At 31.7% G+C, this 19,772-nt stretch overlaps 1 protein-coding gene across 1 annotated transcript in view; it reads left to right on the plus strand.

Moving 5' to 3' along the window:
• Nucleotides 1-19,772, plus strand: part of LOC107456793 (uncharacterized) — a 122,402-nt gene that overhangs the window by 59,823 nt on the left and 42,807 nt on the right. The window contains exon 3 of the mRNA XM_016074747.4: nucleotides 17,009-17,282. Coding sequence (XP_015930233.1) covers nucleotides 17,009-17,282 — 274 coding nt within the window. The remainder of the gene's footprint in view (nucleotides 1-17,008; nucleotides 17,283-19,772) is intronic.

Below are 19,772 nucleotides of genomic sequence, written 5' to 3' on the forward strand. Positions count from 1 at the left end.
GTGGAGGGAAAGGGAAAATGCTTTTTGACAGTGCCGTTATCGTCTGGGATCGCATCGGGCAAAACCTAGTTTTGAGAAACCCCAGTGGGACCCTAACTGATCCTGCCTTTTTTGAGAGCTTCTGAAAAGCGCGTGTCAACGCCGGATATCAGTTCCCAGTGTGGCCGGATAATTTGATTATTGGCTTTGGTGACAAAATACCCGAGTTTTATCAATGAGTGCTTGAAAGAAGGCTGTAACGTGTTTTGCGGTCAATTATTGGAAGTGTTGTTGTGCGGGAGGTTCGAGAAAGCAGGAGTGATATCTTTTGAATATTTAATGACGCATATCATCCATAATTCTGATTGGGTATGGAAGGAGACTTCTTTTTCCTGTGAAAAATGGAATATGGGTCATTGTTTAATGATTACCCCAAAGATTAGTAAAACAAAACACAAGGCTTTATTTCAAAGAGATTTTGAAGAATATTTATCGAAATTCTGTAATCTGTTGTCGTAAAAAGTCCCCGCATCAATTCTGAGGGGATTGAGTACTCTTCATTAAATTGTAAGTGTACTCGGCGCTTTCCAAACTTTGAGCGACTTTTGCAAAATTATTACCAGAAATAGAGCTCAATTAATGAACTAGAAAAGTTTTATACTCAGTATGCTTAGCATTGAAAACTAAACTAGTTTTGGTCCTATACTGAAAACAATCTTGGGTATCTACAAATTTACAAATTTAGTTACAATTATTTTTTCATCAACTATACCATTTACCAAATCAAGTATATATATAAATTGGAAAGTGACAGTTATCTCTTTGTGCAATACTTGAGCATACACTCCACTAAATTATAAGTTATTAAAAATTACAGTTCTTTACTATTTTTTTTTTTTTACCTGCCTTTTTCATTTAGGAACTAAAGAATTTAGATAAATTACTTCAGTCAAAGTAGCTTTTATGCTTCTAACTATATTGCTAAAAGCTTTTATTCGTACAGTTTGATTCTTGTAGAAAAAAAGTTTGCTTTTTTAAAAATAAGAAGTAAAAGAAACGAACTATTATCATTTCGGAGAGTCGTTTATCATAGATTTTTTTTTCAATTAAATGTATCCCACTGCCAACAAATAAAAAAATAGGTTTCGATGAAATACTAGCACCTTTCGCCCCCTCAGTATTACATTTGCATGAAATTTTCAAAATTGTTCTGCGATACAAAGTAATGTCCTCCACATTATGCAAGCAATAGATTCAAGAAAATTCTTAAATAAGTTCATTACAAATCTTTTTAATGATATCGATAAAAATTCCACTCAATTCATCAAAACTATTTTTACAATATAAAGCTTTAATGCCTCCAATTGCAACTCATAAAACGTTTGTAATTCAAATAAGGATGATGTTTTTTATAACCTAAAAATCTCATTATAACTACAAAAAGCACTTTTATTGGTCGAAGTAATGTCCTGAAAAAACGACAAAATGTCATCTACTTTCAGTTTTTCTTATGGTAAGAAAAAATGTATTAAAAATTTGGAAAACATAACAAATGTAAGTTCTGACCAAAAAGTATTGGACAACTGAAATTTTTACTCTGCAAAATCTGCAAATTCATAAAATGAGACTTAGTCAGGTATTCTAAATATTAGGAGAAAAAAATTTTACTTGTCAAATATCCGTCAAAAGATATGTTAAATATCACCCCTCTTTCTATCTTAAAATATTAATTTATTTCATTACTATTTTCATTAATATTTTCTATTATATGTTTAAAAAAAAGTTTGAAAAATGAATTAAGTTTTGTTGAATAGATATCATATTATTCAAACATCTGTCAAACGAAAGTACCTAAATGACTCAAATTACTTTTTACTACGTTTTTTGAAAATTAGAAACAAAAAAATAAATGAACAAAATTCTTATTAGTTTTGCAAATTTGCATTTCTCGAAAAATAATGAGTTTTAGAAATGAGTTGAAAAAAAGAACATTCGAATTTTTTTTTCCATCTGGTTTTGAAAATAAAAACCATCGTTTCGACTAAAAATTTGCATTCAATTAACTCGCAAATCACGATAAACATAAAAAGCTCATAAAACTGCTTATTGTTCCGCAACTGTTAAAGAAAACAGTTCCATTTACGAACGTTGTTAAGAAAATGAAATAAAAAGATTCTAAAATCACACTGAAAAAAAAAAACACTTTAAAAAAACAAAAAAATATATATCGTTTTAAATACAGAAAGTACACACTCTGTGCTAATCTTCGCGTTAAACCACTCCAAAAACCATTAAGCGCAAGCACCGCCATTTACTCATTTCCCCCTCAAAAGTTCTTTAACAAGTAAACAAGAACAAAAAGTAAAAACGAAACGAACACTAGAAAACAAATTGTTCACAAAGCTTTACGTTTCAACACAAATGTTTCCATTTTCATTTATACATCTAATAAGCTCTCAACTATACGAACGAAAATGAAACAAATTTGAATACTAATTAAACGGCGAGAAAAAATCTTCATCCAATTACGCGAATTTTAACTGGCATGCTCCTCGCATAAAACGAAAAAAAGATGGAGAAAAAATTAAGAACACTTCTCCACCATTCCCCGAGCTTCTTTTCTGTATTAAAATCGTCTGCAGCTTTATTTTTGCTCGGGAATTGGAACCAAGAAGAGATTGAGTTTTGTTTTGGTGTTAGGTGGGGAGGGTTTTCGCAAGAAATTAGATAATGTTTCTCTGACGTGCAAAGGTGTAACGCAATAGCACATTCTTCAAAGCAGACGAGAATTTTGCGCATCTCACGCACATGCGTTTTCCATCTTTCCTTATGGGGAGAAAAAAGGAGTGTTTGTAGTGAGGGGAGTTGATACAAGATGCAAAGAAGGGGGGGATAAAAACTATACACCAAACCCTTATTTTGTTGTTGTGATTAATTTCTGAAGGTGTTTTCGGTAGCGTGTTAGTTCCATTGTTCATGTTCATGGCCTTCTTTCCTCTCTGTAAAGAGGGAAAACAAAACACACGATGTGTTGGAAGAAGTATTTCTTTTCCCGATTTCTTTCCTTTTTCCTCTTTCGTACAAAAATTGTGAATGTTTTTAACCTAAAAAAAAAGAGAAACACTATTCAGCAGATAATTCATACGCAATTGTAATTTTAATCGAAAATAACTTCTTTTTTTTATTAACTCGTTTTCTAGTGCGTGGAGGTGGAATCTTGCAAACGAAATTTCGATCGTTTTCCGACTAGCTAGAGCACTTATATTTCAGCTGAATTTCTGTGTATGATAATAATAATGCAAAGTTTAATCATTTTCAAACAAAATTAATTGAAATATTGTCCCTAATCAAAATATACCGATTAGCTGGAGTTTCACGTTCGAATTGGAGCTTTGCAAGGAGTTAAAATACAAATTTCAATCTTTCCTGTCACTGCTAAAATCTGAATCCATCTCGATATTATCGCGAAAGGGAAACTACGGCCAATAAAAATTCCTAATAGTTAGGAATCTCACATTTTCAGCTGTAGCTTTATTCTTATCCTAAATATCACAAGTTTCTAATGTTATCTGATAGCAGAATATTTGAGGACCAAAATTTCCAGTAAACCATTACCATATGTAAGGCAAAATTGCCAAATGCATGGCTTATATATATATTATGTTTTAGTTTTATTAATCTGAATTATGGTTTGTTTTTTACCAGAGAAGTCATTATCATACAGCACGTTAATTTTATCATAATTCTTTTCTCAGTGACCAACCTTTATTATACCCATGACTTATTGATTTTATTAGAACGTAATATACCTTACGTGGAATATCAGAAGTACTCCACTTCTCATATTGCATGTAAGTATTCCACTTAGAAACTGAAATATGTTCTCTTAATTAGGCATTTCAAACGCTGACAATTTAGTCACAAAAAAGAGAGAGGTTTGTTTGATACCCGTGCATAGTTTTAAATTCCTGGGAGCAAAGTTTTGGCAATTCCAAAATAACGATTAAATATTCAGGCGAGGAAAATAGGACAGTATGTTGTAATAAATACCTTCTTATGTTAAAAATAAAATAGTATATTATATAGCATACATCTCATGGTGATAATAGAGCTGTATATTGAAGCATACCTTTCTCATGGCGAGAATAAAGTTGTTAGCTTTAATATACTGCTCAGAAATTGATTGTGTTAAAGTTGCGATATCCTTAATTCTCATCAATTAGAAAGTGGAATATGTTCTATCACTTATGCATATCAAACTCTGGGCAATGTTGTTAAAATAAGTGTCTAAAATTTCTCCAACAAAATTACTTTTCCTGCCACTGTGCATTGCTTGATTAACCCTAGATAGCACTTTAGACCATTGAAAATTAAAATCTAAATGTTGCTAAACTGTTTAACTGTTGATTAAATGTGGTTAAAAAGTTTGTATATTTAAAAGAAATCGGGTGAAAAACATTACAACGACTAAGATTTGGGAAAAATATAAATAATTTAGTTTTATACCTATTTTTTTTCTTCCTTCTAATCCAGATCTAACAATTTTATCCCCTTCTAAAGTTCGGAGGATTAGGGTTGACGCTAACGTCTCGGACTATCAGCTACTTGCGTGGCCATTAGATGAAAGAGGAAAGAAAACAAAGAAGTTATAGAAAACAAAAGACGTCTTATTTACTGAAAGGTAACTTGTTTTTCCCTCAATGGGGGAAATTTTTCCCGTGGAACAGCCGCTGAAGTGAAGTCGAGACGTGATTGGACGCGAACACCTACACTAATTCCATTAACCGTCTCCTTCACTTAACACTGAACCAAACACTTGCCCTCTTACTTCCACCGGACAGGAATGAACAAATTACCTTTAGGGGATCTTTTCCACATTCCGATTTCGAGAATATCGAATCATTTAATCTCATTTTCTGGCAACAACAACTGTTCCAAGACAAAATGCCAATTACTTTACTTTCTGCCCAAGTCTTAATCTAAGTCTTAACAAACACGTAACTTGAAGTAATTTGTAGATTCTGAGAATGTTGATTAAAGTCCCAAACGATTTGATTCTGTTAATCGCTGAGTGAATGGTATAGAAATCAAGATAAATTCTAGATGAAGTTACCCATTGCTCTATAAATTAATCTGACAAATTTTGCTGTATTCATCCATTTCTCATTTAAACGAGTAAATATTTCTCTATAGATCAAGAAACTATTATAGTATATGTGCTAAGATATTTAAAGAACGTAACCTTTTTATTATAAACGTGTCTGAATGTTCCGCATGGAGTCCTAAAAATGACCAATGAAAAATTGATTGATAAACAAAATTAGATAAAACATTCAGTTTGCTGCGTTTAGCTTAGGAAATAAGATAATTTCTTCTCCCCAAATTTATAAATTAGTTGTAATGTTCATCAACAGATGACGCTATTAGAAAACTATTAATCAGTTAGCAGCGCATGGATTTCGCTTTGTTTCGAATAGATCGCACGATATAAGTTCTTCGATATTATTGATTAAAAAACTTAACTTTAAAGGAATTAAATAGGTGAAGAATTTTAAGAAACTTAAAACAAAAATTTTAAAATGAAAAAGAAAGCAAGAAAACTTCAAAATGAAAGGTGTAAAGTCTTGAAGACATGCTCTAAAAAGTTCACCAGTCAACAAGGACTTTTAACTCGTGAGCAAAAATCACTTTTTTAAAAAAAAATCTACATATCGATATCTAATATTACAATAGTTACTCTTTCTTTGTTGCAGGTTGAACGTACTTTAAGTACAACTTAAACTCTATTCAAAGGGCTTCAAAATAAATAACAATATAGATAATAATAATTTTTTTTTTTCAATTCATGGGAAGTATCAAATCCACACTTCGATTATTATTGATCATTATTCATTATACCACTAATTTATCACAGTTCTACCAAGTGAGCAGTTTAGCCAATGCCAGAACTCTCATTCGTATGGGAAGTATTAAATCTAAAAGTTATTAGTATTTCCACTCATTACTCAAATTCACTTCTGACTGAGTTATACAAGGGAAAAAAAATTCCAAAGAGAAATATTTTGTTCTTAACATTAACTCAGAATAATTGAAATTTGATCTATACAGCATATGAAACCTCGCTACCCAATACAACTCATTTTTATAAAAGAAAGCGGACGTTTTCAAGGACTTTACTTGCCAATTTCCAAACTATTTTTCGTCTTAATACCAAACTGATGTTTAATTTTCTTTTCTGAAAAGAACTTCAATTTATATGCTAATGTGGATTGAAAGAGCTACCAGATATTTAGGAGATACATGGTGGCAACAGATTGAATCCATACCACCCATGGAGATTATCTCCAACGAAGACTTTATCACCTGTTCTGAGGGTGTTGCCATAGCTCAAACTGAAATTCTGAATTTTCATCATTCGCCACGCTGTTTTTCTCTCCGTTGCCAGCAATAGATCTCTAAAATGCGTAACGAATCGCTATGAAATTGAAAACAGTTTATATTTGACTATGTTTCGGTGCAGAATGATTCAGTTTTAGTTGAGTATACTCAAAGAAGTTAAAGGTTAGAGGATTGGTTTACTATGTGCCTATGTGTTTTAGATTTATCGGTCTGTTTTTCAGAAAAGTCAATTTTATTTTTTCCTTTTTAGTTTCCATTTTGCTGTTTTTTCCTTCGAATTTACTTAGTTGCGTCAATAGCACACACAATAATACGAAAAAAAAAAAAACTATTTGAGCAAAGAAAATATTTGAACATTAATACTTTGTGTAAATAAATAAGATTTATCTTGATTGTTGATGAAAGAAGGGGGGGGGGGATGCCTAGTTTTAGAATATTGGAAAAAAGACATTTAAGCAAGTACTTAAATCTTTAGCTGAGAAAAAAAAAAGAGTTTAAAAAAATCTCATCTCATCTATCGTTTTATGCATTTTTGCTTCATACAATTGCTGATGCTTGAATAACTAATTTAATACGGCATTTTTTTCCGTATGAATAGCATGGATATCAGACAATTGAAACTATTAGAAATAGCTGTAGACGCTGACTCCGTAAGGATATATGAATTTCAGCCAATTATATCTAAGTATCAACTATATTCATTCAGTCTGCTTTGAAATTTAAAATAGAAATTGACCTCAAATATTTGTCTCCATAGAACGCTTCAAAGGCTCAACTCTCTCACATGAACACTTTGGTCAGAAGAGTATTTTTTAGATGACCAAAATGCTCTAGCTTAACGGTCACTAGTCGCTAATGAACGACCATTGCATAGAAATCGGTTACCAAAATATCAGACTGTGGCTGCCGATGCTGACTATTGCACGCTAAATATATCGGGGTCACAAAGTCCTCCAAGTTCTCATAACAAATCAATACCCCTGTGGATACTGGATTGGAGATTAATCGTGTTCTGGTTCAGGTCAAGCGATCTGAGGATGAATGGATGGTGCGTGAATGTGTCCTCCCTGTAAAACGGGGTGTGACTTATGAACGTTGTCTTTGGATCATCTTCAGAGATGCTTCCCAGACAGTCGCCAATTGCTTATTATTCAGCTCTAGTGTGACATGGAAACTAAACTACCAGTACTCATTATTAAAATCTATGAATAGATATAGTCGAAAGAACCAATTAAAAAGAACATATAGAATTTACTTTTCCTCCATAAAGACTTATTTAAATTTGCTACTTCGCCATCACGTGTGTCGTTGTACTCTTGCGTAAAGAAGTGTGGTACAGTTTTGATCGTTAAAATTTGGAGAATTTTCGAGTGGATAAATAGTAGAAATATTACAACTGTCCATACTATTGCTCCTTCTCCAATACAATGAGAAAAAAAATTTCTTTTAAAAGACATTAATAATTTTGTAACTTTCCTACAGAAAATGTCTGTTCTCTAAAACTATGGAATTTTGCTGTTAAACTACTTCGTAATCTGTCAAAAGAGATATTTTTTGTTAATAAATAAAATCTGTATCTATTGATACAGATTGTATCTGTTAGGTACAATTTTTTTTCCTTTTTGAATTGGAAGAACTTCAGTACCACAGCGGTAACAAATAATTTGGTACATTGAAACGAATGCCGACCGACTTATCAAGGAGTTGCCTCATACCAAGAAGCTCCCGGGTTCGAATGAAATGTTTGTGTTAACGATGATAAAAAAAAAAATTCTACAACCAGTTTTTCAAACTTGATGGTTTTCGATACCTCAAAAATTTGCGAAAAATTAAGCTGAAAATGGAAAAATTTAAAAATTAATCCGAATTTTAGAAGCCTGTTTCGCTATGCTAACCAAAGGGTATACAGCTACCTTCATGCTAAATTGCAGATATTTTCTGTAATGTTTCGTTACGGAAAATTTTTGTCAACGCGTTTCTTATTTGGCATACAAATAATATCTGGCAACTTTGCTGTCAGAAATTTTCCGTAATATGACAACGTTTTTTACAGTGTATGTCGCTATTCAATCTAAAAATTTCAATGCCAATAAAAATTAACATGACATAACAACAGAAATTATATTCTTACAGCATTGTTAATAGTTATTTGAATAATCATTTATTTAAATCATTTGCGATTGTCATTATCTAAAGATTATTCTCAAGCATGTTGCCAGGAAAACAGTCTTAATACTCAAAGAAATTGAAAAGTGATGACGTCAAATCTATGACTCATGCTCAATATTAAGGTAGAATTAAAACAATATAGCGTGCAAGAGAGGATGAAAATTCAATTGACACGAAAGTTCTGTGAAATATAGTGGTAAACAAGAAGCGGGATGTCGGTATTGTCTTCCCTCCCTCCCCCCGAAAAAAAAAACTTTTATCCGTTCACGACGTAATAATGTCTTTTTCCCACGATCGTGGAAGAGCTAAAACCTTGTTTGTGAGGTGGCTGGTCTTAGTTTTTGAATATTTTTTATTTAAACTACTCACTCACATGCAAGGTTACGGTTGTTATTAGATTCCGATGTCATCGCTTTATTCATTGATAAAATCCATTCATAAGTTTGTGTCTTCTTTTTCTGGCGCTGACTTCAAAAGAACGCAAAGTATTTAGGTTGTTCTTCGAAGGCACTGTCATATGAAAAAAGGGGCTTATTTGCGCATAATTGGCTGTTTTAACAACTGTTGTAAGCTGTGGATTTGGAACAATTTATTCGTGAGTGTTATGTTTGGTTTCGCCCCTCTTTAGCTAGCGCCCTCTTTACTAAATATGGAGCAAAATCTCAATGCTAAGGTTGCGCGGTAGGGAACTTTTTCTTACTGCTACGCAACATATCACGTGATATCTCGTACTTGCTTTTGACCACAACCAAATTGTGATCACTAGCTTTCTACAGTCTAATCACCACCTGACAGGGGTCGATCCACTGAAGAAGAACCCTAAAGATTCTCTAACACGTTAAGATTTGAATGCAGAAAGCAGTAACCGAATTTTTTTTGCAGTCAAAAATATGTGCGAAATATCGCGTTGCTAGCGCTCAGCGAAATACATACTGTGCAAGTTGACTACTTGCGATTCAATGCTTTTGTGGTCAACTTATATAACTAATTAAAAAGGAGATGAGCCACTGCTTTTTTTTCCTATCGTGTTAATCACGTTGTTCATACAGTTCACATATTTCTTATGTGTTACAAATCAAAATAAAGGTAAACGTAATTAAATTTTTTAAACGCGATATTAAAATTTTATTTATCAAATGAGTCCGAAAATCATGAATGATTTCAGATCAGGTTATCTGTATTATCATTAATAATTTCTTAAAATATTTGTTTACGAGAACATATATGCAATTAAAAAAACGTAGTATAATTATCATTTTAATATTTTAAAATTGTCATTGCATGAAAAAAGTTAAAGGTTAATATGATCTCTTTTGTTTGATGACTTATGACAACTTATTTGAAACAAACTATCTCTAAACACACTACAAATAGCTTGGTACTGCCATCTGGTGTATAGAGTGAGAAATTAACAAGATTTCGAGAATAAGAAATATATTGTTTTAATCTTTCCGGGGCGTTATTTTGAACACTCACGCCCGTAAATTTTTACGAGAAATGGAGGACGAAACTTCACCCAATCATTTTGACGGGAACGAGAAAGAAGGGGCTAACAATGAAATTTTGGTCTGAATTCAAAAAAAGATCTTTTTTTTCATGTTAACGATGATAGGTACAGCTACAAAATACTTGTCCCAATCTCTTTTAAATGAAATTAAGATAACAAATTTTAGTCTGAATTCGAGTAACAATCTCTTATCACGATGACAATAATTGATGGAACTAGAAAAACCATTGTCCCTAACTAGTTTGGCCCTGTGTTTTTTTAAAAAAATGTCTCTTTTAAATAAAATTAAGATAACAAATTTTAGTCTGAATTCGAGTAACAATCTCTTATCACGATGACAATAATTGATGGAACTAGAAAAACCATTGTCCCAAACTAGTTTGGCCCTATGTTTTAAAAAGCGTCACTTTTAAATAAAATTAAGATAACAAATTTTAGTCGGAATTCGAGTAACAATCTCTTATCACGATGACAATAATTGATGGAACTGGAAAAACCATTGTCCCAAACTAGTTTGGCCCTATGCTTTTTTTAAAAAGCGTCTCTTTTAAATAAAATTAAGATAACAAATTTTAGTCGGAATTCGAGTAACAATCTCTTATCACGATGACAATAATTGATGGAACTAGAAAAACCATTGTCCCAAACTAGTTTGGCCCTATGTTTTAAAAAAATGTGTCTTTTAAATAAAATTAATATAACAAATTTTAGTCTGAATTCGAGTAATAATCTTTTATCATGATGACAATAATTGATGGAACTAGAAAAACCGTTGTCGCAAACTAGTTTGGCCTTATGTTTCAAAAAAAATGCCTCTCTTAAATAAAATTAAAGAAACCTTATGCAAACCAGTTTTTAAAAAAAGATGTCTTTAAAATTAAATTAAATAAACAAATTTCGATAAGAATTCGAGTAAAGATCTTGTCATTCATGAAAGCAAACTTGGTTGTACCACAAAAACCATTGTTTCTTACTTGTCGTAAGCAAGAATCGTCCGCCTCCTCTTTTCTACTTACGACGGACAACCCGAAAGGTTAAGTGGAAAAAGCTATTTAGGATATTTAATCTGTGTTATTAGCCTCTAAAAAGCCCCGTAATGTCATTTCTTATTTCTTTCATTCAAAGACGTCCTCATTAGGGGAAGAAGGCGATGAATAAGGAAAAAAAACTTCCGGGAGAATAGGCGCCAAGATACCCCAAGGGGGGAGGGGGTAGAAACAATGAAGTTGCGTGCGAATTCAATTAGAAAAAGAGATTCCTTTGTGATATGCCGCGATTCCTTCGTGATTGCAGTAAAATCGCCATCTTCTAAATCTGGTGGAAATGCTAGTAAATCGCGATTTCTAAAAACTTGAACCTATCGAGTACATATCCCAGCTGTTAACATGGTTTTTCGAAGTTCTGTAGTCAAGGAAAGTAAAAAAGTCACGGTTTAAGTGTCTTCCACTTGAAGCGAAACGATGATTTTAAACTACATCTATCATCTTGCTGTTAAGAATTATCTGGGATTTAGAATGGACAAATAACTTAAATGTTTTGAAACTTATTAAACTCTTTCAAAAATTGCCAATTTGACGACATTTTTCCACCTAGAAGAAAATCACCAAAATCACTGCTTTATTCTCAGTTTTTGCCAATTTTTATGAACCCAGATAATGCAGCATTGAGGTAAGTTTTCAAATATTAAAAAATTAGACCCAAACACTTTTTATTTCCGCAAAACTACGGCTTTTCACTATATGGACGTTTTACGCCATTTTCAGAATAAACATATATGGCGCTAGCTTCAGATTAGATAAAATTGTTCTAACAGTCATGAGTAACTGTTGTAAACTCACAGCAGTTATGAAAATAGCATATTATTCGTAAAAAAGCATCATTTTATACGACGACGAGGCCTTCGGAAAACAATTACCACAAGCCACAGGGCGACGGAATATCATGAATGGCGATCAAGAAATTGTCTGCCAATCATCACTCGATCGCCACTTTATTCGCCGAAAATGCACCATTTGTCCATTTTTTAATTATTATTATTGCTAAACAAATATGAAATTATTATGAAAATTTTCTAATCTGAAAATTATTTTATTTCACGCTTGTTTCTTAAAATTTTCTTCATTTTAGGAATAAAACTTGTAATGTATACCAACCTAGTAAGCTTCAAAAGAAATGCCTTACATTATTAACATCAGCAGTTTTGATAATAGTTTAAAATTTTCAATTTTTGAAAAAAAGTGTTTACAGTCAAAAATGGTAGAACTCGCCGCACGCAAGTTGCAAAATTGCTTAATTTTTCCCTGGAAAGCCTTTTAAGCCATAATATCCATTGAAACTTTCAACGATCTTAATAGTAGATCCATATTATTGTATTTTGTAACACAAAATTTGATTTAATAAATGCGCATAAACTAGTTTCAATTTATTATTAAAACATAATGACTATATGCAGTAAATGTCGAAACTGAGAAACACAGTATGACTTGATTGATTTTTCGTTCTAAAATATAGAACAGCATCCCGAAATATGTGTAAACCATTTTCAAGAGAAAATACCCTTAGGAAACTTACAAATGTATTTGGAAGAAGAAGGCAAGACCTTATAAAGCACTTATAACAAAAACATCAATAACAAACAAGCTTTGCCCAACCTTTTTCTTAACACTTTACCATGTTTTGCCCCCAAATCAATTTCTTTTGAAAATAACTTTTGGGGGAGAAACTAAATTGAAAAACTTTGAAATCGCGTCAACGTTAGCATCTTGTTTTTTTTTATTTATTTATTTTTTTTATTGAACATTATTTTGAGAAAAGGGAGAAAAATATTTCAATTTCGTTTTTCTCTTCTCAGCGACTCGAAATTCCAGAGCTTGTACAGCCATTTCCAACAAAACAAGAGAAGTATTTTGTTCTATTTTCATTTCACACAACTCTAAGTCATAGTGAAACACGTGAAAAGGAATATTGATTTTTGTATTCACAAGAAGCAAAAAGCTGCTAATAATGGCTGCCATAAAAATAAAATTAATTTTTTACGTCATCATTGCGATTAGTTTTTTGAATGAATTATAATCGAAAATATTAGTGCGGAAAGCTATTTTTTAACTTTTTGATCACTTGAGAAAATTTAATAAAAATAGGGATAATTATTGGATTTATTTGTCCTTTGATAAAATATTTGCATTTCGTTGCAACATATTTTGATAATTCGACTTTTTTAAAGCGTGCATTTGATTAAAGTATGCAAAATCAGTAATCGAGTAATTCCGTATTGTAGGGACAGTCTGAAGTTAATATTTTATATAGTTTTTATGAATGTGAATAACATTTTTTTTAACGTTTTCTCATTTTTTACTAAGACTAAAAACACCTCTACTGGGCCGTGGTAGATCAGAGATTAGAGAATCGGTGTCTGGTCGGGAGAGGCTGGGGTTCGATCTTCGACTCCGCTTAGACCCACCACCTACATGCTATATACGCGATCGTAATATCTGTATAATCGAAAGTCCTATAACAGCAACATGGGTACAGATTTTCGGGAGAAAATTCCCTTCCCCTTCAGATCTATGTCAAAATTAAGGAAAGGGCCTCACGAATAAATGGTGCTGCTATCTATCTGTTGGGTTCTGAACTAAAACGCCCTTTTACCTTTGCGGTGCTCTCTTGTCAAACGAAAGTCGCACCTTCTCGATTTAGTTCTCAAAAAAGCCGATGACTGGTGAGCTTGGCTTGTCCAAGAGTCATTAAAACAATAATAACATCTTTACAAAACATTTTCTAATTATTTTGATTATTTTCCTGCTTCACGTTTGAAACAAGACGATGAAACAGCTCAAACGCGTTTATGAAGATGTTTTGCCAAGGAAAAAAATAACAGTTTGAAAGTCTTAAATTCGAAACAAAGCTCTAATTTTAAGCTATATAAATTATCTTGAACAAAAGATTTGTCTGTACAATACAAATACTTAATGAGAAAAAATTTTAAGTATTTAGGGAATTTAAACTTTCAAAATAAGTAACAAAATTGCAATATGCATAATTATCAATTTTTTTTCGCATTTTATGAGCCTAGTAATACAATTTTAGAACAACTTTTCAGATGTTAAAAAAATCACACCACGATCACTAATAATGTTCGTTTTTACAAAACGCGAATTTATTGACAAAATTTGTCCTTTTCCTAATTAATCTAAAAGGTGTTGATTAGGTATGAACAAAATATCAACCATGATCAAATGTTACTAAATCACAACAGTTATAAAAATAGCCTATTATTTTCAATAAAACATTATTTTCTCAAAAGCTTGGGTCGGCTGTTCAACGACGGTTATGAAGTAAAATAAAATATAAAAACATTATTTTGTGTGACAATGGATCATTTGAAGAACAGTCTAAACGTTTTGCTTTAAAAGAAAAAATAAAATAAAATGTCAAAACCCAAAAATTTTGTATCAAATTTGTAAAATGAAATTTAATAGAATAAAGAAAAAATATTACATTTAAATTACATTCCAAGAAAGAATCTTTAACAAAACCAAGTTCATTTTATTTCAATTTATTTTTTTCTTTCCCTTTACTCATATTTCTCAATTCCCATTCTTCCAATTTAGTAACTAATTCATCACTATTAAGTGCCCCTCTCGGGTATCGAGCCCGTTACTTTTAACACTTATCGCTCCTTATCACACATCCACATCAAGAAAGGGAGAGAACTAGCTCAGGCGTGATCACGCGAGACAACTAAACTCTACTCTTTCTAAAAGAATCTTCGCGTGCAACACGCACTTTGTGTTTGAACTCCTGAAAACAGGCCTTTTCTGTGGGACCAAGAGGCGGGATGAGCTTAGAAGAATTTTAGGGGCGACTTTCTTGCGTGATCTACGCCCCCAGGAAATGTTACACCCTTTAGTCTTTGTCGGCCGGGAAGAAAAATGAAGAACTTTTGGAGCTGGACATTAGCATAACGTCATGCTAATTTTATTCGAAGTGTGTATGAATTATAATAATGAGCTTGTTCTGTGCATAAATCGTCGATCGACCCCGGAAGAAAAGAAGTATATAGTGTCATGCACAAAATTCTGTTTTTGAGAAAGTTCTCGAGACAAAAATACGATTTAAACTGACCAAGTTCTCTAATTTCTACAGATAGTGAATGATTCAATCTCTGTTTTGAATAACATCTCGTATTTTGATTCATTATTGCAGTTGTGCCTAATGCTCCGTAATATTTTTAGAATACTGATTAGTCATTATTGAGATTCATCAAAGCAGACATGGAAATGAAACCATAAAAACCCATTTAGTTTATCATATAGAACTGAGAGTCTTTTTTCCTTTTGTTAGGAACCATTGCGATGAATTAACTTCTCTTTGATGATTTTAATTACGTCATAATGGACAACTAGTCAACTTTTCATAATACTACATCTATATCCAATCCAGTGTGCAGATTTTTATTATTTCAGTTTTAACAATCATTTTAAAATGTATATGTTAAAGGCGATGATTACAAAACACCCAGAAATTTCCGCATATCATAATATATACACTATAAGCACAGCAAAAACTCACTGTGTTGTCAAATTTACATTTACGGATAGTTTATGTTTTATATTTACCATACAAAGGAGGAGGACTTTATTAAAAATCGATAAATAAACAAAATATAAAAAATAATAATTATAGTAGACTTTTACTGGTTTTTTGTTTCAAAGTGGCCGCCTTTTGCAGCGATGCAGAGGCGCAAATGCTTATTGAAAGCAATTAGCCGCAAGATCTTCAATCTATCTTATTTCCGCAAAAGTGATTGATTTTGAGAGTACAAGCGTTTGTGTGGTTTAGTGCAGGTTGTCGAGGCAACAATTCCACGACAAACGCACTGTCATTTTGGCTTGCTTAAACAACTCTAAAATGGCAGATTTTTTGCTTGACATTGTAAATAAGCCAGAAAACAACAGACAATTTACAAGATATAATTAAAAAAAAAAATTGTAATTAAGGTGCCGGACAAAAACAAATAAACTCACAACTTAAAAAGAAATTAATTAATTTATATTCTATGACGCAATGGCCTTATCCGAGCTTTTTTGCGCTCACTGTTCTACATAAAGATGCACTCTCTATACATAATCTGTATGCTATAAAGTTTATGTATATCATAATCTATATATATCATAATCTATATATATATGTATCATAATCTATATATACAGAGTTATTCATAATTCCCTCCCCCTGTAAGCGCCATTTTTCTTTACTACAACTGGCTTCAGTGGTACATGTTACTGCCATCTACCGGCAATTGCTTAAATTAAAACTTGAATAATTTCGGAATAATTTCATATGTTCTTTTTTGCCATATTCGTCTTCTTTTTTTTACTATAACGCTTCGAAATCCCGGAGGGAATTATGAATAACCCTGTATTTATCATAATCTATGTATATGTATCAAAATCTATTATATATCATAATCATAACCTATATAGTATCTAAAGGCATAATACATAGTTTAAGGTCGCTATAATACATTCAGTGACTCTAGTTATTTCTATCTAATTGGTATTTACCATATAGTAAAGACTGCATCGAATACAAAATAATCAATTTAATTATTTTTCAATTTAAAAGTCAGATGTCAAAATAATTTTTATGCCAAAGTTCGTTCTTAAAAAAAACTTATTCATCCACGTAAAACATGTAGGTACGTAAGACAAGTAGTAAAAGTCATGCATGCATAAGCCATACATCATAATGAGTGATTAAGTTCCATTAGTATAAAAACAAATTTCAATAGACAATTAAAATAGATTAATATTATGTCATTGTTTCAAGAGTCGTCAAGTTACCACTGATTTCTTGCGTATTATATTTATAACATGCCACAATTCAGCATGTTTTTATGTTTAATTATAATTCATCATTTTCATTTCAATAATTCTCAACTTTGTATTTTAGGCGGATGTTTCCTACAGTAAGGGCATCTTTTTCTGGAGCAGATCCACACGCCAAATACGCCGTTCTCATGGACATTGTGCCTGTAGATAATAAAAGGTACCGATACGCGTACCATCGGTCTTCATGGCTGGTGGCCGGTAAGGCGGATCCACCATCACCATCTAGATTATATTTACATCCAGATTCCCCATTCACGGGTGATCAGCTCAAGAAACAAGTAGTTTCCTTCGAAAAGGTCAAGCTCACGAATAATGAGATGGACAAGCAAGGACATGTAAGTCATTATTAGTTAATACACTCCATTCTAAATATCTGAATGCAATGCGGAACTAACCAAAAGAAACGTGTTCAAGTCACTATACTACGCTAAAATCTTCAATTATTGTCCGTCAGAGTTAAAAATTGAGGCTAAAAACGCAAAAATGAATGAATTTATCGGGTATCCCTAACTTAGCAATTTAAAAAAAACGTAAAGAGATCTTAATGTACAGTTTGAAAAATAAAAAAAATTTCATGTAAAATTTCAAATTTAGTTATTAAGTTTGTCGACAGATGGCGAATCTGATTGCAAAAGAGTATACAATATTCTCTGCTGCATGTCAAACCGTTTCGACTGAAATATTTTCGCTAGCTTTCATTAATTTTGTTCACGGTATGAATCGCGATGTTGCTGCAAATGGTCGTTACATTATAGTTTATCTCAGTTAGCGGCGCCATCTGTTGATGAAATTTAAGACTATATTATTATTAGGCAAAAAAATAAAAATTTATTAAAAATAATTACTAATATTAGGTAAAATAATTATTAATGACTAAAATAGATATTAATATTAGGTAAAAAATATTTTGGAAAATAATTTTCCAAACTTACTGTTAAAATAGCTATAGTCCTAGACATCAGTGAGTAAAAAGCACAACTATTTTGACTGACTATTGGGACATGCAACGGTAACACTAATGAAAGCAAAATTATAGCAAGTGCAAAATGATTTTGATTTCAATTCAAGGGGGGAATTTCACTGCGAAAATTGTAAAGTTGCTCCATCTCATAGCAATATTCAGAAATACAAAAATAATCTCATGATTTAAAGAGAAGGGAAATTTGTGACGAATTCAATTTTACTGATGAAATCTTTCACTTCGTTACATAGCATGCGACGCTGACCATACGGGCACAAAACCGCCGAACTTATGAGATGCGAAGCCGACTGAGAAGGATAAGATGTTTGTTTCATGGCATTCGCATTCTTGGCGTTTTAATTTGGTGTCAAATAATAGATTTTCTGAAATTAGTATAGTTAACTCGTTATTGGCACTTGCACTTAAATCCCTCTGCCACTCCAAAAAATAGTCTGAGGTTTCAAACTCAAAATAATTTAATGTTGCACAGTTAAATATGACTAAAATTAGAACCTTCCCCCAAAAAATCAAAAATTTTTTCAAAAATGTTACTTATATCCTCCTTGAAATCAGCTTTTAATTGGGTTTCAAACTAATATTTAACCCAATCAAATATCTATAACTCTCATCTAATTTAACCTAACCTAATCTAATTATCCTATTCTAATATTTAAAAATATTTGAAATAAATAAAATTTATGAATCTTCTTATCCATATTTCCCCTATTATTTATTGTTCTCTAAAAATAAAAATAAAAAATAAATAAAAAAACTTGCGAAAGTTTTTTCTAAACGGTCGAAAAAACATACGAAAACACTTTTAAATTGCTTTGTTGATCCAAAAACTAACGATAACAACATCACTTGCATTCGAAATATTTTGGCCACTTATAAAAATTGTTTGCTTAAAATTTGAAAAGCTAGTACAGAAATTAATAATATACTAAAAGCGTATACTTCCATTCACTTGTAAGCGATAAACAAATCACAAAATGACCAATCAATGCCTTTTTCATTTCTTTAGAATGAAAAGTTATCCAATAGCTAGAACTTACCGTTCCTGTCACTAAAACCTTACAATTCATTTGTAGGCAAGAACAAAGCTATAAGCACACACCAGATCGATTGAATAACACATTGCCCAGAAAATTTGACGATAATTTTGCGACAATTCACAAATAAAGAAAATCGTTTGCTCGTATGTTAACCAATGAAAATTGTGGAGAGTAAAGTTAATTTACGAATGGAATAAACGCATTTAGCATCCAATTGACGGTGTGTTTATGGAAAATTGTACATTAACATCAAATAATGTTTTTGGAAGTAAACCACACAAAGGCAATTAGATCGATCAAAAAGTACGACAAAAACAGTCTTTTGTACTTCTCTTCTACAAAAGATTATTAACAGAAACAGATATATTGTACTATCTGCAACAAAAATCAGCTTTGCATGCTGATTTCCAGAAACTGATTTATGCAGACAGGCGTATTATTTGCAGGATATTGTGAATTTAATAGTGTAACTTTTTTCTCTGTGATTATTTGTAATATTATGTTTCAAATCTGCGTAACCTAGAAAAAAAAACTTTTTTTCCTCGAAATGTTTCGTTAATGCATTAACATGATGGAGTGATATCGATAATTTGATCGAAGTTTATCAGTTTCAGTTCGTTAAAAACTGGTAATATTTTTAATAGGTTTTTAAAGGATATTTTAAGTCGAATTTAAAAGTAATTTCCTTAATTGAAAAAGACGCATTTTTCGTTGCATCTTAATATTGTAGTTTCAACAAGTGAGTTGAAAGCGGTTAAGATTTTAAAATTTTTCATTTTAATAGCTTAAATTGTACAACAGGAGACAGA

Source organism: Parasteatoda tepidariorum, chromosome 1 (genome assembly GCF_982258835.1).
Source record: "Parasteatoda tepidariorum strain Cologne lab strain chromosome 1, Ptep-v5.0, whole genome shotgun sequence".
Lineage (NCBI taxonomy): Eukaryota > Metazoa > Arthropoda > Arachnida > Araneae > Theridiidae > Parasteatoda > Parasteatoda tepidariorum.